The sequence below is a fragment of the Calidris pugnax genome, unplaced genomic scaffold, assembly GCF_001431845.1.
Source record: "Calidris pugnax isolate Ruff unplaced genomic scaffold, ASM143184v1 scaffold211, whole genome shotgun sequence".
Classification (NCBI taxonomy): domain Eukaryota; kingdom Metazoa; phylum Chordata; class Aves; order Charadriiformes; family Scolopacidae; genus Calidris; species Calidris pugnax.
The window spans coordinates 8739711-8765239 of NW_015091083.1; the positions used below are offsets into that span (position 1 = coordinate 8739711).

The 25529-nt window shown below is 46.2% G+C and overlaps 1 protein-coding gene across 1 annotated transcript in view; it reads right to left on the bottom strand.

Moving 5' to 3' along the window:
* The window catches only part of LOC106897082 (exocyst complex component 3-like protein), a 42766-nt gene that overhangs the window by 11736 nt on the left and 5501 nt on the right, over positions 1-25529 (bottom strand). Inside the window, exons 2-8 of the mRNA XM_014957468.1 lie at positions 16275-16345; positions 15514-15831; positions 13244-13838; positions 11186-11303; positions 4540-4614; positions 2304-2404; positions 1166-1258 (exon numbers count right to left, since the gene is read on the bottom strand). Of these exons, the coding sequence (XP_014812954.1) occupies positions 1166-1258; positions 2304-2404; positions 4540-4614; positions 11186-11303; positions 13244-13838; positions 15514-15831; positions 16275-16287 (1313 nt within the window). The 5' untranslated portion in view covers positions 16288-16345. The remainder of the gene's footprint in view (positions 1-1165; positions 1259-2303; positions 2405-4539; positions 4615-11185; positions 11304-13243; positions 13839-15513; positions 15832-16274; positions 16346-25529) is intronic.

A 25529-nucleotide genomic window follows, 5' to 3' on the forward strand; every position in this document is an offset into this window, starting at 1 on the left:
ATATATGCGCACCCATGTTTTGAATAGCTCTCATTAAGATACTGCCACAAGGACATGAAAGCTCAATGGACACAATTGCCACTTGCACCCATCCTTTCTCAGATTAGATGAGTAAAAATTCTAATATTTTCAAAAATGAGTAGGCATGAAGTGGCCCTGACTTCAAATGGAGTCTGTGTGAGCATCCTGTGTGCCTCCAACACCCTACAAATACAAGATGAACAACTATCTTCCATCAGGATGGTCTTCAAGTCAGCTGGTTAAAATTATCACCAGCTTGAAACCAGACATTTTACTTTCTGCAAAAGCTCAGTGTGTAACTTAATTCTCAGTATCACTGCAAAGAATTACATAAAAGAGCCTCGTCAGTATTCAGCCAGGGAGCCAGCATCAGCAACATGCAAATACATCAAACAGAACAGCTACCTAGGCTCAACGCAAGGCTCCAACGTCAAGTAAACACGGTGCATATGCTGGATTTGGGCGTTCTGCTGACTCCAGAGATCCCCAGATAATTTTACACAGGAAGAAGAGAAGCAACCTTGTTTTCTCCATCGCTGCAAGCGCTTCTGAAATTAGCTCGTAGGTGCAAAGAGCCTCCTCCACCCTTCTGTGCTTTATTGCTTCCCTCCTTCCTAGCAACCTCAGGGAGAGCCTGGCATGTTTGAAAGGGTTTCATTCAGCAAAGCTCTTAAGATTGGGCTTACCTTCAAGTGCGCTAGCACACACATCTCAGTGAAACCTTTATGAGGCTTTCCTAATGAGGGAGAGGAACCACATTGCAACAGATGGCAGAGTTGGCCAGGATAATGTCCCCACACGCAACATGGCATTGCTGCCTGCCTCCTGCTTGGGGTCGTGGGCACCAGGAATGATGAGATGGTGGACCACTGGCTATGCCCCCTGCACCTGCAGGGCCCAGGAGCAGGTGAGAAGCAGCAGTCCCATGCTGCCAACACAGCAGTCCTGTCCCCCTCTCTCTTGCAAGGGCAGCCGGGGTCTTGGTGACCACAGCTGGTTCCCTCCATGGTTAAGGGTTGGTGTGCATGGGGTTGGATGACCAGATCCAGCTGGAGGCAAGGCTGACCCCACAGCAGAGTTACAAGAAGATCAGACAGCAGAAAATGCATTCTGCTCCACACGTCACCAGGGTCTGGTTTCTAACCTGAGAATACAGCAGTTCTCCAGGATTCGTAAGCTGCTGCAGATCCCAGGGCAGCTGTTGAGCTGGAGAGAGCTTCGTACTTCATTTTGGTAGCTAAATTAAAACAGGAAGACATATCTTTAAGCTAGCGTGCTCCGTAACACATCTGACAGCATTAGCCCAGCAGCAAACAGGAGAAATATTCTGTGATTATTTCTTCATTCAGCGTGCACAGTTTCACTCCTCAAGGCAGGATCTACAAGAGGACAAAGACAGTCTCTGTCCTGCCTATCTGGCAAGGAAGGAGAGCACAGGAATGGCACAGGGAGAGCCCTCGCACAGCCTGGGTGCCATTGCTGGGGACTGAGAGGCAGGAGATTCATTTTATCATTGCTGTTGCTGCTGCACTTGCTTCTGGGAAGCAACTTGGGCTTTGCCAATAAAGCTGCAGAATAAAGCCTCAGTGTGTATGAGGGACCCACAGTCTATCAACTGCTTCATCGTGGCTTCAGTCACACAAATGGCTCCTGGACAACTCCATTTTATAGGAATGCAATCCTAATGCAAATGGCCAAGGCTCTTAAATAAAATCTCCTTCTGAAATATTCACCTACAACCAGCAGCACTGGCATTTTCTGCTGCGGGGGGTACACAGGGAGGGAGACGCTCAAGAGTGAAAAGCAGATAAAGGGAGCCAGAAAAAGTGATAAGAGGGCAGAAGATGAGAAGAAGACATTTGTCCACCTCTAAGAAGCTGAGCTCTTCACCCTCCCAGAGAGCCAGCAAAAAGCACCATCCCTTGGAAGCACAGCCAGGGTAGTCAGGGCCAAGCCTGGGCACTGGCCATGTGGCTGCCCCTCTTCCTGGTTGTTTTTAAGGTCTGAGACTCTCCAGAATAAACATTCCCCAAGGCTTCAACCTGTCCAGGCAAGCCTGGGTGCACTTTGTTCCCTCAGCTTTAGCCTGACAGCAAATGCTGAACAAATAAACAGCGGCGAAGCACTGTTCCTCCAGTAACAGCTTGATGGGAAACAGCCATTAAACTAAAGAGGGGCAACGGCAGATCCGGGTGAAAACAGCATCACCAGTTGCTTCATTAGGATTTCTCTTTTTTGAGCACTGAGGAGATTGCCGAGGAGGAAAACAGCATTATTCCTACCTGTCCAGGAACTTCAGGCACTCCTCCAGGCACACAGCTTCCACCTTCTCACTCAGGCTCTCACTGACACGCCAGGCAGCCTCTGTCTTCTCTGTCAGAATCTGTAGATTTCAAGTCATGGGAGGAGAGCAAGACAAAGCCATTTGTTCCCTGTGCAGTGAAAGGAATGCATCCCCTCCCTCACCCCGGCTGCAAATCCCTCTGCTTTCTAGGCAACAACTTCTGTTTCAGTTTTGAGTGCCCTTGTGGAAATGAAAGTGTTTTTTAGGAGCCTGATTGTAATGCCTGATGGTACTCCTTTGCTACCACTGCTTTCAACAGCCTGAAGTCCTGCTCTCAGGGGAAATCCTGTCCCTACAGATGTTCTCTGCTAGCAATGTCCAGCCCAGCAGCTCAGCTCCTATGAAGAAGACCTGTCATTTCAAGGAGCACCTGCACCTCTATGATGTGACTCAACCTTGCAGATAAATGTGTGTGCAGCCACTCAAGAAAAGGTTAGACAGCTCTAACAGTGTGCCCTGTGCCTCTTCCAGGGATGTCTGAAGAAGACAGGTCCCACCACCGCTCAGGCCTGACACAGCAATGTCTGTTAAACCCTAGGTTGCCTGTCTCACCCCACTGACCCCAGTTGGGTGGCCCAGGTGCCTGCAGGAGGTGGGCTGTGCCAGGCAGCTAGAAATCCACCCCATATTGGGCAGGCTTGAGCAGGTGGCAATTTAATGCTGCCCATTAAGTTGTGCTGTGGAAACAAAAGCCTGCAAGGAGAGGAGAGCCAGATGGATAAAAGGAGACAGATGGACTCATACACTGTGCTCTCCCAGTGCACTGGGAAGCGTCAGCCAGAGACAAAGGGTGACTCACATCGTGAATGGGTTTTTCCACTGCTCACAACAGATGTAAAAGTTCACCCAAAGGGACAGGATAAAATATGCCACCCCAAAGCATAAGGAAACCATGGCTGATGAGTTTCCATGACACCTTGTTCATTTTCTATCTGATCTTTGGCAGCCTCAGAAAATTGAGGAGGCGGTAATTTCATAAGGCTTGCCTATTTATCCAGGCTTTTCCATCACCTACCCCAGAGCATTCAAACCTGCCAGGTACATACACAACGGAGCAAAACCACTTGTGCCAAAGCATGGCCAGATGTTGCAGATATGACAACCACAGCATTCAAACCAGCCTTTGGCCTGGTCCCCATTGGAAACCTTTGCTCTGCCAGCCAGAAGCAGGGGGAAAAAAAAAGCCAGCTCAGTAGCTAAAAGCCTCCCCAGCACAGGTACATCACCAAGTACATCACTGCTCCAGTGGGCACAGGGCAAAACAAGGGAACAGTCCCCTCTGTGAGCTCTGCACTTGGTGCCTGCATCTGAGTTGGGCCAGAAAAGCCATTTTTTGCCAATTAAAGCTGTATCCTCATAAGGAAGACCAGCTGCAATGCCTATCACCAGCCTCCAACGCGGTGCCTGAGGCTGTTGGCCATCCCAGAGGACCATGGGGTTACTTCCCTCTCTCTTGACCTGAAACAGGACTGCCGGTGGCGTGGTGGCAGTGGAGAAGAAAGATACAGTCACAGCAGCCCCCAATCTCTAGCATCACTTGAGTCCACATGTAAAGCCCAGGATTTATTTTAAGCCTTCTGCGGGTTTTGATCCCAAATGCCCTCTGGCCATGGTATGTTCTGCTCATAAGCCAGCAGAGTGTGCTTCTGCGATGCTCTTGGAGCACTTGGCTTTGCTGTGCTCTGGAGTGGTCCCCTGTGCCTCCTAGCCCGTTGGTCACAGCCACAATCACGGCCATACCCAGCACACAAGAGGGGAGGAAGCCACCTGTGTGTGTGCTGCCAGGCACGGGGACCTGCCACGGCTCGGCGACTCTGCTGCTTTTATAAAAAGTGCTCTGCAGAGCTCGTACAGAGCAGATGGGTTAGCACACACTGTGACTTTCCAAAAGGTTAGATGAAAATCCAGGTGCATATCTGAAAATACACTTGAATCAGCTGGTCTCAGGCTCTTCCTTTTTGAATTACTTTAGTTTTCTTTATATGTGCATGAGAGAAAAACGGGTTTGGGAGCAAACAGAAGCAGTTAACATACAGCAGCTAACTTGCAAGCTTTTAACACACCAAGCTTAGCTCAAGACATGCAAAACTCAGTCTTGCCAGATACCTGGGTACTTCTGTGCAAAAGCATGACTGCCCCAAAATATGAGAGCTTTTCAGTTTCCCTCGGTTTACCTGAATGACTGCAGCATCTGCACAAGGGGGTTTCCCGATATCAAAGGCTTCTTTCAGGGCTTTCCCTACTTCCTTCTAAATAGCAAAAGAAAGAAAAAAAAGAACAGCTGAGGTACAATGGCATTTGTAATGAGTTAGGTTTGCCAGCCTCTCGTTATGCATTTGGATACGAACTATATGAATATTTGGATATAACTACATCAATTTCTGCCTCTATTTTTTTGTCCGTCTTGTTTTACCCAAAGCCTGGCTATTTTCCAGCTGACCTAATAACATTGTTCTGTTTTGTTCCACGTTGTTTGTTTGAGTTTAAGTGATTTGCAGCTTCCTTTCATCCCAGTGTCAGCTTGGGTTATCTACAGTCTTCCCTAGTTAGCTTAGCTCCAATGAAGGCGCCCACACAGCAAAACAACGCTCAGACACAACGCGGTGCTGCCAGCTACTGTAGCTGAGATTTTTCCACCCTTCCTAGCTCCAACCAGCACTTGCATAAAACCAGCCAGTGCTAATTAAAAGCATTCCCTCGCTTGAGCCAGGGGCTTGTGAGGGCAAAGAGGAGCCGGGTTAGTGTTTAGAGCTACTGTCACTGTGAGATGAGCCCCATGAGGCTGCGTGATGGGAAATTTCCCAAGACTTGGCTGGCTTGTGTTAGTTTGAATGGGCTGTAAAAACAAAACCAACGCTGCAGAGAAAGGGCTTATTGCTTAAAACATGATCTGACCTTTATAGAAGCTTTAAACTCAAAAGCCTGGCTCACTTCTTCCATTTCTGCATCTTTCTCTAAAGAAATAGAAAGAATGTAAAGTTTGATCTTCCATTTTTGTCTTTGTTCTTTTCTGGCTGAAGAATTAGGAAATTTGTGGCTGTCACTGAAGAATTTCATCAAAGGTATATTCAAAGCAACCGCTCTGTCACACTCATTAAAAAGCGTTAATCAAAGACAAATAAGCAGTTGTAAACAACCCCAGAAAAATTCCTATCCTCCCGAGTGCCATCACCTGATTGTGAGCAATTGTGTGAACACGATGTGCTGAGATAACACATCCCAGCCAAGCTGCACAAACACTTCTAGCCATGCCCCAGTTGCACAGTAAAATGTGTTGGCTTAAGCCAAACATGAAGCCCTTGCTCTCCAGTGGGACAAAGCTTGCATTTAGTTAGTAACTGCAAGGCAATAACTTGTTGAGCCAGAGTACTTAGTTGCTTTGGATCAGACAGCGTGGCTGAATTAGCACGAGTTTGCTTGTTTGTAGTTCTTGTGGTGACACGAGCACCTCAGGCACCAAAGCTCCAAAGTGGAGAGGACCAGAATTTCTGCTGTAACAAACAGGCCCATAAATAACCTCCAATTTCCTCCTTGTCCCTCCCTGTCTGACCAAGACATGGTACCCCATGCTGTAAAACCTTCAGATCCATGGCTGGCCAGCCCCACCGGTGCTGACTGCCCAAACAAGCACTTTTTTCTTGAAAAATACAAGGGCCTGAGTTACAATTTGGGTCCCTCATCTCTCCAGCTGCTGTTTTAAAACATTCAAGAATTTAACATCCTTGAGAACTTTACATCATTATCAAGTGCAGTCAAAATTAACTAAGATGCTCAATGTAGGTGGGAGCACATCAGTGACACACCGGTGGGCAGAACAACCATGCAGCCTTATTCGTTTGGGCAGCAGCAGGTCCTTGGCCCAAATTATCCCAAGAACATGAACTTCTCAGCTCTCCTTTTATCTACTTGAAAAAATAGAGGGAGGGAAGGAAAGAGGAAGGGAGAGAAGGCGGCACAGACCCAAGTGATCCTTTGCAGGTCAGGATGGGTGCCATCTCTGTTTTTGGATAAAGAGCCAGTTTTGATCTAAAGCAAAAAGTGACAGAAAGCTGATTTTCCACCTCTCAGTATCAGAATGAACCCTGGTGTCATGCTGGAAGGTTTGCCTTGTGGTCACGTCAAATTCCCCAGTATGGCAAGGGCAGGGGTGACACATCGACAGCTCAATCGATGGCACCATCATTTCCAGTTCACCAAACATGTAGCCTCAAGGCACAAAGCCCCCTTGCTCCAGAGATGTCCGGGCAGAGGAAATGCCAGCTGCATGGTGGCAAGTTCCCTGCAGCGGTGTTTGGAAGTGGTTTTGAACCCCACGTGGCCTCTAAGCTCTCAGCACTTTCAGATGTGGTCACAGTTCTCATGGCTCATTTCTGTTTAAAGTGCTTTTAGTTTGCACAGATACCAGGCTGGCACCCTCAGTGACAAGCCAGGTATGTGTAGGCAAAGCAGACCATGGCTTATTCTCACTGTTCTATTTTCATTTAGAAAAATTTAGTCATCCACTGAAGCGGGAAAGCCCACACCACGTGATTTACAGTCACAATTACATATTACAATCGCTCAGAGATAACTGACAGGATATTTGCTCAACAGCAGCTTCCTGCATATTTTGAATAATGAAGGGCTGGGGTATCCTGGAAAAAGAAACAGAGGGATAAAGCAGGTTTTCTAAGCTATGCCAGTGAGCTGAGTGAAGAGAGATCCATATTTTACCATATGGAGTCAGCTCACGTCCACTTAATCTCATTAGCTTAAACCTGGAGCTGGTCCTAAACTGGCCAGATTCGAAGCGAGCTGGGACACTGCTGTCCTACACTCTCCAGCAACTCCAGCTCTGTTCTTCACGTACAGAGCTGGGATGCTTCCAGATCCAAGGTGGCAGGAAAAGATGCAGCCAACTCAGGGCAGCGTGGCACAAACACCCAGAACCGTTGCCAGATCTAGGTGAGCCTGCTCAGCACACCGTGCACCAGGAAAGCAGAGAGCCCATGGTTAAAAGCTTTCTCCAGCTATTACATTAGAGGGAACTTAAAAAAAAAAAAAAAAAAAAACAGAGTTAAATTCTCCATCACTGTTAGTCAGCATCTTTGAGAGCTTGTCAATGACTCAGTGACATGCTCTAAGCCAACCTCACTAGCACTACCCTGAGTAGTCATTTCCTTCATTGAAACACATGCCAAAAATAGACCTCAAGAACATGTGGGTCTTCCCCAGGGTAATGATTAGAAACATCCCATAAAGATGCTTAATGTTAAACAATGAAATCAGTAGGTTTTAAGCATGTTGTCACCAGCTGGCACCTCTACTCCCATGTTTGTGACTGCCTTTGTGTTCTCCTTCAGGGAATAGGTCTTGAGGAAAATCTCTGCAATTTAGAGTACTTTCCCTGAGGTGACTCAGCAGTTTGCCATGGAATTTCCCTTCCTCTGCTCCCCGGGGGCTGGTGGAAAGGGAAATCAAGAGAGATAAGTGCGGTAACTCCTGCTGCTGCATTTTGACTTTAGCTGAAGCTAAAAGGCCCTGCTGAGTTTTCCAAATAGCATGGTTTCCCCTGGAGCTCCCCGTTGCTACAACGCATCTTCCCTGCTTCATTTGTATTCCACAGGCCTCGACAGCAGTCTTCAAAGGGGGAGCTTCTCCAAGAAAAGGAGATCCCGAAGCCCCGGAGCTGAGTTCCCCTGGGGGATGGAGGGAACACCTCGACAGCATTCTTCAAAGGGGGAGCTTCTCCGAAAAAAGAAGGAGATCCCGCAGCCCTGGAGCTGAGTTCCCCTGGGGGATGGAGGGAAGGATGCCCTGCTCTGACCCTACAGGAGGGCCGTGCCGGGTGTGCACCAGCTGCCTGATTTCTTGTGCTGGGCTCTGGAAATAATCTTTGCTATAACCTCAGCGGTGTCAGTCCCAGCAGGCTGGAGAAGGCTGTAAGGGGTCTCCATACAGGCAAATCCGGCAACCTAAACATCCTGCACAGCTGAGGCTATTAAAAAAAACAACTGTTGCACACTATGGGCTCAGTAACAGCTGGAGAGAAGATGAATTGTAGAATCATAGAATGGTTAGAGTTGGTAAGGACCTTGAAGATCATCAAGTTCCAGCCCCCTTGCCATGGGCAGGGACACCTCCCACCTGACCAGGTTGCTCAAAGACCCATCCAGCCTGGCCTTGAACACCTCCAGGGATGGGGCATCCACAACTTCTCGGGGCAACCTGTTTCAACATCTTGAAATGGCCCTCAAAAAGAAGTGGATTTCACCCATAGCCTTCCTTTCCTCCAGATACATTGCCTTCTGAGCAGAGTAGGCTGCAGCACTATGAAGGTGCAGCAACGGGATGAAGAGATTTGCAAATGTCCCAGCACCCATGGAGCAAGGACAGGGTAGCATCCCCTTGCCAGAAGACAGTCGTGGATCTTTACACCTGGGCTCTGCTATGAAACTTGGCCAAGATGGAGACCTTGAGGCTCACACACACCTGAGCAGAGCTGGCTCAGCCAGCAAGCGAGGACCTCATTTAAAAAGGGCATTCCTTATTTTAAAACCATGGGAATAAACCAGGCAAAATAGGTAAAACTCCTGAGTTCTTACCCGGGTGGCTGCAAGTAACTTTTCCTCAGTCTTCAAAATAATCCACATGAGACACTGTACACCAAAGGAAAGGTTGTGCTGGGGGGTTTGCCTGGGTCCCAGACATGTCTCGCTGCTGCTGTGTGCAGAAAAAAGAGCAAGAGCTCAGCCAGAGGGGCAGCTTCCCAACAGCCCACAGCCCCTCGCCCCCCTGGCACCCCCTGCTTGGCACCACGGCTCTCGCTCAGCAAACGGGGTGCCCTGTAAGCACCCAGCAGCGTTCGCAGCGTCAGGGCAGCCACAATGTGGTAGATGATCTCTTATCATGCCCTTTTGCCAAATATTCTTTTGTGCTCTTTTCCTTCCTCCTATATTTGCTGCCCAAATGACACTTTCCCTCAGTCCCTGCTGCAGAATTCCTTCTCGGGCTGGGGCAGAGTCACCCAGGCACGCTTCCATGGATGCACAATTTTAGGAGTGTCACCTATTCTCTCTGAATGGAGTAAAAAGCAGCTATATAACAGGACAACTGCATCTCCACGGGTGCATTCATTAAGGTTGTAACTGTATTCAGAGCCAAATAGTTAAGTCTGGCACCTCTGTTCTCATTTCCACTTTCCTCACTGCCTCCTGACCCTAATACAGTCACAAGCTGCTCTCACTTTTTTTTTTTTTGCCTTGAAGGAATTCAGCATTTGCATAACATATTTTTTCCTATCTTTGAGCCTTTCATTGTATATTTATATTACCATAATTACTTACCTCCAATTTCACATAAGTATTCAATCTTTCATCAATCCATTGCTCTTATCTAAAACCAAAGTTTTACCAAATTAAACCCATAAAAGTAGCAGTACAAGGGATGTTCCCTGGCCACATGTCTCCCATGTGTCTGAGGACACCAGCATGTACCCACTACCCCGCCTCCTTCCTTTGGGAGCTGGTGAGGAGAAGAGCCCACCTGATTAACTGTTTATGAGCTAATCAGGGGTTTATAACTGTAATTAATACAAGGAACAGAGACGCTCTAGGCTTGGATGGAAGCAATCAAATAACCCCAAAGGGCTGAAAACTATTAGGGCGTAAGTAGATTGGAGCTGTCAAGTAGCAAAGTAACCATGGACACAGAGGATCAAACACATCATCTACCACTGTCATACAAGAAGAAATCACGAGAAAGCTTCAGGCTTTGATGACACCCACAGGCTTTGAATTCACATTGGACCAAAAGATCCCAGATGTGCCGCTCTTCAGATCATGGGGAAAGCCACATCCTCTTTCCCAAACTTGGGCAGGAATGTGATGATCTGCTATATGTTTTTCCTGTGATCTGAACACTAATGCAGGAAATATGGAAACAACTGGTCAAACTGCAAGCCAGATCAAGCAGCAAGAAAACCACAAAGATGACAAGAAAAGTCCACAGGGCAGGGAGCTGAGTTCCCCTGGGGGATGGAGGGAAGGATGCCCTGCTCTGACCCTACAGGAGGGCCGTGCCGGGTGTGCACCAGCTGCCTGATTTCTTGTGCTGGGCTCTGGAAATAATCTTTGCTATAACCTCAGCGGTGTCAGTCCCAGCAGGCTGGAGAAGGCTGTAAGGGGTCTCCATACAGGCAAATCCGGCAACCTAAATATCCTGCACAGCTGAGGCTATTAAAAAAAACAACTGTTGCACACTATGGGCTCAGTAACAGCTGGAGAGAAGATGAATTGTAGAATCATAGAATGGTTAGAGTTGGTAAGGACCTTGAAGATCATCAAGTTCCAGCCCCCTTGCCATGGGCAGGGACACCTCCCACCTGACCAGGTTGCTCAAAGACCCATCCAGCCTGGCCTTGAACACCTCCAGGGATGGGGCATCCACAACTTCTCGGGGCAACCTGTTTCAACATCTTGAAATGGCCCTCAAAAAGAAGTGGATTTCACCCATAGCCTTCCTTTCCTCCAGATACATTGCCTTCTGAGCAGAGTAGGCTGCAGCACTATGAAGGTGCAGCAACGGGATGAAGAGATTTGCAAATGTCCCAGCACCCATGGAGCAAGGACAGGGTAGCATCCCCTTGCCAGAAGACAGTCGTGGATCTTTACACCTGGGCTCTGCTATGAAACTTGGCCAAGATGGAGACCTTGAGGCTCACACACACCTGAGCAGAGCTGGCTCAGCCAGCAAGCGAGGACCTCATTTAAAAAGGGCATTCCTTATTTTAAAACCATGGGAATAAACCAGGCAAAATAGGTAAAACTCCTGAGTTCTTACCCGGGTGGCTGCAAGTAACTTTTCCTCAGTCTTCAAAATAATCCACATGAGACACTGTACACCAAAGGAAAGGTTGTGCTGGGGGGTTTGCCTGGGTCCCAGACATGTCTCGCTGCTGCTGTGTGCAGAAAAAAGAGCAAGAGCTCAGCCAGAGGGGCAGCTTCCCAACAGCCCACAGCCCCTCGCCCCCCTGGCACCCCCTGCTTGGCACCACGGCTCTCGCTCAGCAAACGGGGTGCCCTGTAAGCACCCAGCAGCGTTCGCAGCGTCAGGGCAGCCACAATGTGGTAGATGATCTCTTATCATGCCCTTTTGCCAAATATTCTTTTGTGCTCTTTTCCTTCCTCCTATATTTGCTGCCCAAATGACACTTTCCCTCAGTCCCTGCTGCAGAATTCCTTCTCGGAGCTCAGCCAGAGGGGCAGCTTCCCAACAGCCCACAGCCCCTCGCCCCCCTGGCACCCCCCTGCTTGGCACCACAGCCTCTTGTTCAGCAAACGGGGTGCCCTGTAAGCACCCAGCAGCGTTCGCAGCGTCAGGGCAGCCACAATGTGGTAGATGATCTCTTATCATGCCCTTTTGCCAAATATTCTTTTGTGCTCTTTTCCTTCCTCCTATATTTGCTGCCCAAATGACACTTTCCCTCAGTCCCTGCTGCAGAATTCCTTCTCGGGCTGGGGCAGAGTCACCCAGGCACGCTTCCATGGATGCACAATTTTAGGAGTGTCACCTATTCTCTCTGAATGGAGTAAAAAGCAGCTATATAACAGGACAACTGCATCTCCACGGGTGCATTCATTAAGGTTGTAACTGTATTCAGAGCCAAATAGTTAAGTCTGGCACCTCTGTTCTCATTTCCACTTTCCTCACTGCCTCCTGACCCTAATACAGTCACAAGCTGCTCTCACTTTTTTTTTTTTTGCCTTGAAGGAATTCAGCATTTGCATAACATATTTTTTCCTATCTTTGAGCCTTTCATTGTATATTTATATTACCATAATTACTTACCTCCAATTTCACATAAGTATTCAATCTTTCATCAATCCATTGCTCTTATCTAAAACCAAAGTTTTACCAAATTAAACCCATAAAAGTAGCAGTACAAGGGATGTTCCCTGGCCACATGTCTCCCATGTGTCTGAGGACACCAGCATGTACCCACTACCCCGCCTCCTTCCTTTGGGAGCTGGTGAGGAGAAGAGCCCACCTGATTAACTGTTTATGAGCTAATCAGGGGTTTATAACTGTAATTAATACAAGGAACAGAGACGCTCTAGGCTTGGATGGAAGCAATCAAATAACCCCAAAGGGCTGAAAACTATTAGGGCGTAAGTAGATTGGAGCTGTCAAGTAGCAAAGTAACCATGGACACAGAGGATCAAACACATCATCTACCACTGTCATACAAGAAGAAATCACGAGAAAGCTTCAGGCTTTGATGACACCCACAGGCTTTGAATTCACATTGGACCAAAAGATCCCAGATGTGCCGCTCTTCAGATCATGGGGAAAGCCACATCCTCTTTCCCAAACTTGGGCAGGAATGTGATGATCTGCTATATGTTTTTCCTGTGATCTGAACACTAATGCAGGAAATATGGAAACAACTGGTCAAACTGCAAGCCAGATCAAGCAGCAAGAAAACCACAAAGATGACAAGAAAAGTCCACAGGGCAGAATGTTGACATAAAGGCAAGACAAAATTATTCTGGAGTAATCAGAGCTTGACGGGCCTTGCTAAAAAAGGCTTAATGCAAGAAAAGAAATTGTTCAGGAAAGAAGGACACTGTGCATGTCCAACAGGAGACCAGCAGAAAAATACCTGCATAACTCAGGTAAGCCCCTAAGCCCAACATGAAGGATTTAGAAAGAGGCAGTGCTGCAATGAGAAAAAGGCTCTGATTCTGAGAGCACAGAAGATAAAACAGGCTGTTGGCAAGGCTAAACTCAGCAAGAGTCCTGAGCATCACTGCGTTAACAGGAAGCAGGGACTGGGCTCAAAACTGAAGAACAGAGACATAGAAAACATGGAGAGAAAAAGAAGCCCTTCAAACATACCTTTTGTACATTTTAAGGCCCCATTCATAAACTAAAAGGCATTGGCTGAAGCTGAAATTGCTACTGTCAGTAAGTGTGGAAAGGTGAGAAGACAAAGAGGCATGACAGCAGTGGGTGTAGGTGACGAGCAGTCCTGCTTCCTTGAAGAAACCACTTCTGTGCTCCAGGCTGGGGATAAACGTCATTTCCAGCTGACTCAGGTGCTGTTTCAGTGCAGCCTCATCTGTGTTACTACAGGAACCAAAGGGGGGAATCTGGGCTGTTATATAATGTATTAGCTTTTCCTCCAGATCTTTCCTCCAGAAGTTTGGACTCCAGGTGGAAACAGACTCCGTCTCTTGGCTGCTGCCAAGCCACTCTGCTTCCTTCTGCTTCTCCCACTTCAGCGATTCCCCCACTGACTGCAACGGCTCCAGGAACATCCCACCACTTCCACGGAGTGCTTCTCCCACCACAGTCCACATTCGTTCAGCCAGCAGCGTATAAAGTGATTCAGACTTTCCCACACCATCATTTCCAGAATGCTCCAGATCATAAATACGATCACAAGCTTCAAAAAATTTTCCTTGCTCAATGAATCCACAGATGGTTTCCTCTGCAATAGAGAAAGTAAGAAGACATCTTGATGTTTCTTCACTCCCCTATAGGATGCACCACTTTAATATCCAAGTACTGAAGTATGTCGTTTATATGTATCCCAAAACTCCTCAGGATCTACTCAAGATCACCTCACCTAAGGTCTAGCACTAGCACCTCTCCGTTTCCTCAAGGGATAGCATCTTCTTTCCTCTTTCTTTCTTTCATTCCTTCTCCTTCAGGCCAACTAAGCCTGCAGACTAGTCTTCTGCAGCTTTCTGTCATCACCCCAGTAGACCTCCTCATGTGGGCAATGCAGGTTCATTAATGACAATCTTTCCTTAAGGAATGTGCCTTTTGTCCAGAAGGAAAGCATTAGAGAAAGGACACCTTCTGAAAGAGCCAACAGCTGAAAGTCAAGCCTAGAAGGAATCTTCTGTCTTCTCTACAGACACCCTGGCAGGACCAAAGTGCTGCAGACTCTCTTGTAAGGTCCCTCCCTTGGGTTCAGAGTCTGGCATAGCTAAACAGAGGGTCTCACTCCTGCCAGCAAGCTCTCCTCTTAGTCTGAGACTGCTCAGTGAAGTCTCTTTGCTGGGGCTGTTTCACTAGGCCCAACAGCTCTGGATGCTATTTCAGCCAAAGGTGAAAATCAGATGGTGGGCTACCTATCTGCAGCGTTGAGCTACGGGGGTTCACATAACTCCCCATGACTTCCACATCTGCAAGAAGCTCTGGTGACTGAGCCACTGCCCTAATCACCCCATCAAGACAGTTACAAAATCTTTAAAGGTGGGAAATTGGAAGGAGAATTGGAAGGAGAAGCTTTTCAACGCTGCTTGTTTCCAAAGTACGCACCCAGCCCACCACTGAGAGTTAAATGTAATCTCACAACAGCTACACAGAGCTGCAGGGTTTTTTTTCCTGTGCATTTTACAGATGATAAAATTGAGCAACAAAGGGTTAAGAAGATTTGCCCCAAGGTATCTGGAGCAGAGCCCAGAGGGAAAATCAAACTTGATGAGAAAGCAGGGTAAGTTAAGCAAGGCCAGAAGCAGTGGGATTCTGAGATTAATTCAGGATTCAGCTTTGGGTGTAGAATGAAGAATGAAAGAGTATGAGCTTCCATCACCTTACACCTGTACCCTAACTTTCCTCTATGAAAACACCTTGGCTGAGTGCTAAGAATGAAATCAAACAGGACTAGAAGGAGATAACGTGACGCAAAATGGAGAATGGAGAAGGGTTGATGCAACGATGCAATGGGCAAGCTGCTCAGGAGGGGGCTAACAAGTTGCACTCGTCCTGCCTCATCACGTGCAACACATGGGAAATGTTTATTTGGTACAATTAGCCCTACCTCCCCCTCCCCATCTGTGGAAGACCAGCACTGTCACACCTGACTGTGTGTCAGTCACACATACGTTGTCTTTCTCACACGACACATCAGGCGCCTTTGCAGGGATAAAAATAAGACCGGCAAAGAGAAATACTTGTGAGGCAAAGCAGAAATAAAATACAGAAGTTTCCAGAGGAGCAAGTGTACAGTTCAGAAGGGACAAGAACTCAGGTGAAGGATGGGGAGGAGGAAAGTGTAAAGCACCTACTCCAGAAGCTAATGAACAGAGGCATCTGCAGGGGTGGGAGAGGCAGAGAAAATCCAGGACTGAACCCAGAGATAACTCCAATGTTACCTGCAGGTGTCTCTCCCTCCACTTCCTTCCTGCTGGTTGCCATCTTCAGCAAATTCCCTGCCACATCCTCACTGCTGGCCTTCTCCTCCACTGCCTCTTTACCACCAGCCACGGCCTTCAGCAATTTTCCTGCCACGGTTTTCAGCTTCCCTCTCCTCTTGGCTTCCTGCTTCTTTCTCTCCTCATGCACAGTCTTGGGAAGCATCCTTGTGTTTTCCCCAGCCAACTTGCTGCCTCTTCCTGCGAAGGCTCCCCAGGAATACTTTGTCTTCCTCATAATCCCAGCAAATTCAGATGCTGTTGGTCCAACTGGGAATACTATCAGGAAAAAAAAAAAAAAAAAAACCAAAAAAGTTAGAAATACTTCTGTGCAAGGTGATCTTAGTGGCTATCTCCCAGAGAAGATGTTTTTCCCCAGATTTTTTTTTTTCTGTGATCTATAGGCTTCAGCTGCCTTATAAGAAGTGTAACCTGGTTCCTGCCTGCGCCGAGTAGGGACATTTTTATAGGCTGCCAGCCCTCTTATGTAATCTATCTCTCTTCTAGGAAAATAATGTCAAAAACCTCATACACAATCTAACCACAGCCACTGGGGGAAAGCCAGCGGGATTTTCGGCATTTTCTAAATGATTAAAACATCCCTGCACACTGCCAGTTATTTCGATGACAATCGTATCAGTTTAAGGGAGTTGATTATTAATAGTTTCTGTGAAGCACACATCACTTTCCACTTTTCCACGCCCCACGTGCCCCGGCTGTACCTGAGCTCTTCATTGGCAAGGAGATCACGCCTGGCTATGGAGCCAAATTTTCTCCCCACCTCCCAGAAAGCCTGGTGTTAGCCAACGGGGAAGTACAGCCCCGGAGAAGGGGCATTGATTTTCACTTTTTAGCAGCAGAGGAGATAAGAGTGACCTCAGCTTTCGGGATTGCGCAATTTTCCAGCAACAACAAACACTATTATATATTACTTTATACACACATGCATAGCTTTACAGTAATCCACCCTAAAGTGTGCACGTCTGTGTGTGTCCATATGTGTCTGCACACATAAAGGTCTATTCACCATCCAGCCCCCACTGAAGAGAGGAGATTTATGCCCACCCAGTGCAAGGACTGTACTGGCAAGACCTGGACTGTTAAAGGTTCTGATCCATAATCCTCAGAACAAATTCCTGCACAGAAAATACCATTTAGCTCCAGGAGCTCATAGTTAAAATAAATTTTTAAAAAGTTCTTGCACTCCTGTGGGAAAGACACTACACTTGGAGATAAGCTGAAACACTGGCCTTACCAGACTCTCTTTGCTAGGTAGTTACAAACCGGTTTTTATTTCTCCTTTCCATTAGTATAAAAATGAAATCAATACCTGGAGGATTTTAATCAGCTGAAGAAAGAGTCTTGTATTAGCCGTTACAAGCTGCATTGATTCAAAACCATATGCTACTCAAGAATTATTTTGGGTGTGGTATGAATTTAAGACACATTTTTCCACACAGCATCTAGGTTCATCCAAGTAAGTGCATTCATCTCTCTGGGTTTAATGCCTGCAATTGCTTCCAAGATTTTCTACATTTTCGTGACAGTAAAATTCCACTAGTTTCCTACTTGGAAACGAAGTAAATGTTATGTTGTTCTGGCTCTTTTACTCAGTGCTTAATTCCACCAGCATGTTATCACAGAGCCATTTGATTCATTAGTAATGATAGGGAGGAGGAAATAAATAGAAGGACAAACAGAAATTCCAGCAGTGGTCATGCATTTGAGCTGTTGGCAGTAGGAAATACTGAGGTTGCAAAATACAGTGTTTTCCCAGGTTGTGAAAAATGTTGACAATGGAAAGGCTTTATGCACACCCCATTTTGACCATAATTTCTAATTGACTAAAGTTAAAATATTTCCTTTCGAATATTATAGCTGCACCACATAGGAATGCCAGATGGAGTTGGAGGGTTAGTAGTGAGGAGACACATTCCAGGCATGCTGGAAATCCTTCAGCAATATTTTCCCATGAAAATTCCAACACAATGTGTTTGTTTCCCTTCATCAGCATTTTTCCAACAAGCCCAGCTCTAACAAAAATCATTTCCCCAGACTTCTCTGTGGAAGGAAATTGGATGTCAAAGTGCCAGTCCTGCAGGCAAGATTCTCTGCAGTGTACACATTTTGAACACAGTATAATTGCAGATCGTGCCCTAAACTGGGGCAACATGATGTATGGGAATTGCTGTATTTTCCCAGAAAGCTTCTTTCAAGGGAATACAATGTGAGCCTGTGGAAAGCAGGGAGTGACTGAGCAGAGATGGATAGACATCCTGAGGCTAGGACCACCTCTTGCTCCATGGTCCACTCGATCCACTCAATCAAAGCCACAAGTAGACACTCCTCAAGAGAGTGCCCTCAGGACATACCCCATCTGAGCTCCACAGCACCAACTATCCAGATCTCATCTGTCCTACCTTTAGCTGGTTCACAGACCAGGTGGAATGTGTGTAGATAGGCAAAGCAGGCAGTTGCCTGGGGAGCAGGCAGCTGTGAGCACCCTACAACAGGACAGCAAGTTGGGGATGGCCTTTCTGACCGTGAGCACTAAGCCCATCAGCAGCACGAGGTGGTGCCCCATCCCTGCTGCTGCAGAGGGAGCAGCAACCCATCATCACCCACTCTGCCCACAACTACTTTCCAAATGCAAGGGTTGAAGGACAGCCTCTGAGGGAGAATGCACTGTACCAGGAGAGGACATGCCCCCAAAGGAGCTGCCAAGAGGCCACGAGCAGTCTGCTTTTCTGGGTCCTATGTGTCTTAACAGCCCATGCAGGGTGCACAGGCCTCTCTGTCTCTAATGCTATTTTACTGCTCAGCCTAAAGCTCTGCAGTTCTCTAGGAACATTCTCTACTGCAGTGGTTTCATGAATGGTTTTATGCCTAGACATGCAAAGCCCCCAGGGAAGTTACACCTTTACAGCAGAAAAGCTGAAAACTGTCAAGATTACACTAGAACAAAGGTCTTTCAGCAACCGTTTACATAAGGCAAAAGGAATGTGTGCTGCCCAAAACCATCATTTTGGGCAGAGGAATCAGGACACCTAACTTTACACCTGCCCTTTCCATGGGGACCTGAGCTGCCCACCCAAGGGGAGTCCTTCCAAGCAGAAAAAAGGGCAGTAGGAAACCACAAGGACACAGCACCCTAACAAGCACAGTTCTGCTTTTAACAATCTCCTTTGTCAGGTGTGCCAAATGACCACTTTCTTCCTCATAAACCACTTCTTGGAAGCCCATCCCCTCCCTCTCCTTCCTCCTGGTGTTTCAATGCCTCTATTGATCCACAACGTGATGGTTCTCTAGGGGGAACCTTCTCCTTTCTGTCCTGACCCTTGCTATGCTCACTGAGAAAGAAGAGCAATTTGTCTTCAGGGAACATCCCCAGCATTTAGGAGTTTCCCTTGTTGCCTGGAGCTCCTGGAAAGGCCCACAGCCTCCCCACATCACTGAGACTCTGTCTTGCTATCTTGGAAAATCTGTAACTCCTTTGTCTTCAGGAGCTTTCATTAAACACACAAATATCTCAGATAAATTTTTATACTGTTTCTCTGTTGACTTAACTCTTTATCTTGCTGCTTCCCATTTCTTTTGACTATTTAGATAAAATCTCTTCATAATAAGTGGGTTGTGTGCCTGCCTTCAACAATAGCTGTTTGGTCTGGATGCTAATAGCATGAAGTCAGACTGTTAGCACTTCAAATGAAATGACTTTGCAAGAGTCCAATTACATCAATATCCCAATTCCAGCAACGCAGTGATGCCCCTGCTCGCTTTGCAGGGACTCCACATGAACACACTCAGGCATATACAATGGAAACTTTGTGCTCAGTAGCATCTGTTATATGAAATACACTTGAGTCCTAACAGGCGAGCTGGATCTGCAGCATCTGCAGAGAGAGATCTGGGGGTTTTTCACCTCCTTCTTTGTTTCCAGAACATGCTGGTACTCTCCACCGCTTTGAACCAAAGGCATGAAAGATGGCAGAAAGGAATATTAATTATGATGATAAAACATGCAGAGTACGGCACAGAAACCTAGTGGTTCCCTAGGATATAAATCCAGGCAAAAGCACTTTGTGAAGCAATGCTGTAGCTTGACAACGTGCTCCTGCACCCACAGGCAGCATCTTTGACTTCACCAGCAATCAAAGAACAGCCAGTCTGTATGATAAGCAAGGTAGGCTTTTTGGAGAGAGAGAAAACAAACAAACAAACAAAAAACAAAACCTCCCCCTCCAGTTCAACATTGCGGTTGGCATTGCCATAATGGTCATATGCAAGAGGCAACTTTGTTATTTCTGCAAAATTAGTTGTTTATCATTCTGTGGAAAGCATATATTTACTCTTATTTTCTATGGATAACCCCGTTTCCTAAAGGAATGAGACAACACAACCACAGGATCTATACGTCTCTGTGTTCATCCGAACCCCTGCCCTAACGCACTCTAGTGGGCTTTAAGTCAGTTTTAACCAATTTTAAAGCCAGTTTTAACCTAACTGACAGAGGGTGGCTGGCATGAAATAGTACACCCTTACACGCTTCAGGAAAATACATGGCTGAGGAGAGGAGACCCTCACTGCTCCTGCTGAGGAACAAAACACAGCATGAGCTCAGCCTTTATTAGACATCAGAGACTCCACCCAGCAGTTCAATCTGAAGGTACATAGACATGGTTTCCTTGCCTCTGTTGCTCACCAGATCCCCTGTTTACTCTCCAGCTAACCTGTGCGTGTCTGTGAGAGTAAATAAAGCAGCACAAATATTTAATACAAGCAACCTTTCCCATGGCAACAGCTGAAACGAAGCTGCTGCCCACTATGGTGCCTCCTCGCTCCAGGCTGCACCCCCTCATCCCCCCACCCCAGCATCTGTGTCACCCCAAACAGGCAAAAGAGCTGCAAGTTGGAGCTAATCTGGAGTTGGCACTGCTGCCTGATGGCCACGGTCAGAGCAAGAGGGAAAGAAGGAACCTTCTTCCTTTCTCTTAGGGAGTGCTTGAGTAGCTCGAGTAGCTCTTCTCTGCTCAGCCAGATTTTCATCACCTTAATCTGAGACTTCTCTCCTGTTCTGGATTTCTCTGAAACTGGGGGAATACAGTTTATTAGGAGGGGACAGACAGACGGATTGACAGACAGACAGGCTGTGTGGTCCCAGCAGCTTCAGAAACCACACTAAAGTCCTAAGAATAAGTCCCCCCAGGAACTGGATACTGCCCCTTCCCCTGCCCTGAATGCTGAAACAGAACACGTTTGGACTCGATGTACAATTTGCGCTGCCTCTGGTTTCCTCCTGATTGTGAGGACCCCATTCCAAACTGACCTCAATTTTCACTTAATTAGTAACCTACTTTGCCTTTCCTTTGGAACATTTTTAGCTAATTCCTGGGGATTTTGCCTATTTCTGGCGGTTTTTTTCATAATGAAACAAGCATTGCTTTAAGGAAGATGTTTCCCCTTTTGACAACAGTAGTAGTAGTAATAAATAAATAAAACACATAACCCTTAAAAAACTAAAGATGAACTGTAGAAAGCCAAGTAATAGGCATGTTTGATGTGACCCTAAAAATTTCTGCATTAAAAATATCCTACCCATATATTAAGAGAATAAAGCAATACCTTCCTGAAGTAGCAGCTTAGTCTTGAGTAAAGAAACTAGGACCAAGCTGGGAATTCCCACTCCCTGCCTGTGCCCTGCAGGCTTCCAGTAAGGACAGAGGATACTGTAGTAATTACAACTTCCTTTTGTTTTCCTTCAGCATCAGTGGAAGAGTGAGGAAAAAAAAAAACATCCACCAGACAGAGTACATAGCACACAATACAGACTGGTTTAAAAAAAAAAATAAAAAGAGTTTCTCCAGACCAAAAAAATAGGTGGCTAGGTTAGACCAAACACTGGGATAATAAAATATTTCAAAGCAAACTTGTTAATTTTCACATATTAAGTTGACCTGACGCCCTGTTTGGAGCTGGGTTATATTTAGCTATGGGGAGGCACAGAAATAGCTGACAGCGGGATGAGCGGGAGGTGGTTTCTGTGCCCCCCCAGCTCTGTTGGGGGGCCAGGGGCTGCTTTGGTGTGGAGGGATGGGGTCTGCAGCCCTCAGTGTGGCACTGGCACCTGCAGGGACACGGGGAAAGAAGACCATGTTCTCCTACCACATACACCTCTATATAAACAACACAGACAATATATACCCCGTGCCAAACTGCAAAGTATACTGTGCCAACGAGGAGTCTGAAGGGCAGGTGACCTTGCCTGTCTGCCTCAGAAGGGATCAGGTAAATATGAAGGAAAAATATCCTAGAAGTAGTTTTTCATACCTTATCTCCTATTATTCTGGGTCCACCCTCGATACTTCAGCGCTGGGAAAGCCCAAGTCCTGAATGGTCTCTTCATGGCAGCTCAAAGAGGGATTTCTGCCACGGAAATCACCTCAGTGCTACAGGGCTCTCGGTTTGGTCACATCCCTAGAAAAGCAGCCACCCAGCAGCTTGGTTTTTAATCCTAAGAGCTATCTGAAGAGTTATCCAAGGAAGGCTCCAGGGGCAGCTCTGCCAGAGGAAAACTACAACTGACATGCTGGCTGCTATCCTTGGCATGGAAAGAGCTTTTTTTAAAAAAAATACATTATGGATATTGTTTGCTAGTGTGGTAAAGAATGCATTACCTCAACCACCACCATGTCTCTTTTCAAGATGATCCATGATTTTATCCAGAGGGTTGTTTTTTTCTGAAAGCTTGTATTATGAATATTCCATCTCCATTTGGACAGAGAAGCCTAAAACTATTTTATTCAAGAGTTTTCATTTGGCTTAGATTGACAGGATTCCTCTGTGCAGTTTTATATAGACTCTTTCCTGCAGTAAAAACGTTAGGTTCTGCTTTGCAGGAAACTTCCTACACACATCTGTACCCACAGCCCTACATGGCGCAGCATATGCAGAGATTTGGGACTGAAAATCCACATTACATCATTCGCATGTTTTTCCTGCTGCCACAAGAGGCCAGTGATTGTGTAATTCCCAATCTCCCGTGTTTCACCCCCATCGTATTGACATGGCTCCACCGGCACATCTGCCAGACACCATCTGGAGGCTAAAACTCATAACTACAGATTGGCTTCCAGGACATCCCCAGACCTCTCAGATAGGAGCTGAGCACATTTAAATATTAACTCAAGATCAAAACTTAACCATTTCTCCACTCAACATTCAAAGCAGGTGTCTCTGGCTACAAACTCAGGCAGGAATGCCCCACAGACCCACACTGCCAAAGGAGTTGTTACATGCCATAGGATCCTCAGGGCCTTAGTCCTCATTGCTGAACACTCTGACACAGCAGACAGGTTATTTAGGAGAGGAGGCGAGAGAAAAAAGATCAGTTTTCATATAGACACCTAATAAATCACATTTTCAGAAATGCTCAGCATCTGCCATTATCACTTCTGGACAGTCTGAGTAAGTACTCATTCCTACCATACAGTGAGGGGGAACCTAGTGTAGCCACCAGCCTTGGTAAAGCTCGGGATACCAAAGAAGATGCGATGTCACACTGTAAAATGGTCAGTTTTGAAAGATTTTTGCAGTCTCTAAACGCTAGAGCTGGCTAGCCACAGGGAGGGGTTTGCTACAGCAAGAGGAACCCATAGGGTCCTAGGAGACAGCTAATTGTCCTCCGAAACTGTTTCAGAAAAATACCCTGGGGAGGAAGTCTGCACAAGCATGAAGAGAAGCATTAAATTTTTATCATCATGAGTTCAAGCTGAATAAAGCAGGCCTCCTAAAATATATGGCAATAAAACATTTGCACTGCGCCACTGTGCTTTCTTCCAAAACCAGAAGAGCATTTAGAGAAGACACGGCACTAGAAAATTCAGTACTGCCACACGATGTGGAAGCTCCCTGAGAGTCTTCAACGTTTTCTGACCCATTCCACTCTTCCAGGAATGAAAGAAATACCGACAAAGCAAGAGGTGGGCAAAACTTGTGGGGGAGGTATTGGATACAGGCAAAGTAAAGGGAAGGGAAGAGTTATTTGTCATGCATTCAGTATCAGGATGTATCTCATCTTTCCAGTGCTTCCCACTTCTCAGCAAAGTGGAGGGAGTGCTATATAAAGACTCAGCTCCTGAGAGCTGCACAGCACCCACTGCCAGCACATTGGCAGGGTTCCTCTGCCACCTTCATCGCAACCGCTCTGCCAGTGTTCATTGCTCACAGCAAGTTTTTCCCTGCAAATGAGGAAGATGCGGTCCTCAAGGAACCAAAATTAGGTAATTTGCAAGGATAGTTCTAAATTATCAAGCAAATTAAAAAAGGAACCACTATTTTTTCCCATCCTGATCTGTTATCTGCTCTGTTATGACCTTAGATCTCCAGCACATGTTATTTACTGGTTGTTAAGAGCCGAGGCTCTTGAAATTCAATTAATCAAAGAGCATTAAGGCCACATTCCAACAAAGGATTTAAGTAAGTGAATATTTCCTTCAGTTTCAAAGAGAATATTCAGCCTCTTAGCTGTACACATCTGTTTGGTGAGCAGGAAATAGTGGTGCAGAGTGGTGTTTGTATGCTCCATGGCTACAGGACAACAAATGCCTTGGAGTCAATAATGTCTGAAAAGCACACAAACTGCAAACCAATTTAATACAGCTGATCATGACATAGCACAGAATCGTTGGATTTTTAAGGCAGCTGCCTTGGAGCTTGTTTGAATGAATTGATTTCTAATGGTATTTTCTGCATAAGGTTTTAATGAGGAGCTTCCAAGCCCAGATGGTTACATGTTCAGTGAGGTCTCCTTGGCTGTTACCACACTCTTCCCACTTAAATATACCTCAGATGGCCAAAATGGGTAAAATGGCAGCAAAATATAAGCTTTCATGCTGCTGTTTTACATCAAGAAAAAAGATGACTGCACTGATTTTGTTGATGAAGATAAGAAGACAAACTGGGCACTCCTTAGCCCTGATTCCTACTAACTTTACTTCTGTGCAAAGGGAAAGTCAAAGAGCTGTAAAACATCTTCTGGATCCAAATGGCTCTGGATGCCACTTTGCATAAGGGGGACCTGAATCCTTCAGGTCTGCAACTGCCTTCTCCCACCCTACACATGAGCAAGAAAAAGCATGTTATCATTTTCTTTCCTCTTGCTTCTCAGTCTTGAGGGGCCATCACACACAAAGAAATCTGGACCGTAGTCTTACACAAAATATGTAACACAACAGATCTGCTGGGGTACAACTAGTTCCAAGAAGAAGCAGATGTACCTTGTGATATTAATTTATTCTAACATGTTTTGAAGGGAAGAGATGGGGAGAGATATTGATATGTATGGCAGGTACTGACTGATATTTAAAACCTTTGGCATTACCATATGTGCCTGGAAATAACTGCCAGTACTATTAGTTGCTGTCATTGATGACAGCATGTAAATGACTATCTAATCTGCATACACAATTAAATAATTAGATGCCATATGTAAGAGCAGTTATTTATAGATGCGGAATCAGAGAAAAAATTTAAGCCCCATCTTCATAATGTGTCATCTCAGAAATAAGATCCTCTTAAAGATAGGTATAGATCTTCATTACTGAGTGTCCCATCTTGGGTTTAAAAAAAAAAAAATAGTCACAATTAATATTTAATATTATTGATTTTGCCTGTGGTGCACTGAGTCACCAATGCCTGCATCCAGCCCTGCTGACAGGATGCTATAGCTGCCCTCCACAAAATGCCCATCGTTATGACGGAGCTCATTATGAACAAAACAAGCCGGGAAAAAATCCCCATCCTGCTGAAGGCCCCGTCCCCCGCGCTCAATGAAGGCTTGATCTATTCTTACGAACAGCTGACCTAGATTCTCTGCCTGAATGAGAGCATTTCCCAGCATCGAGGCTGTTCAGAGAGTCAGAAATTCATCTACTGCTTATCATGAGAGAGGAGGGGAAAAAAAAAAAAAAAAAAAAAAA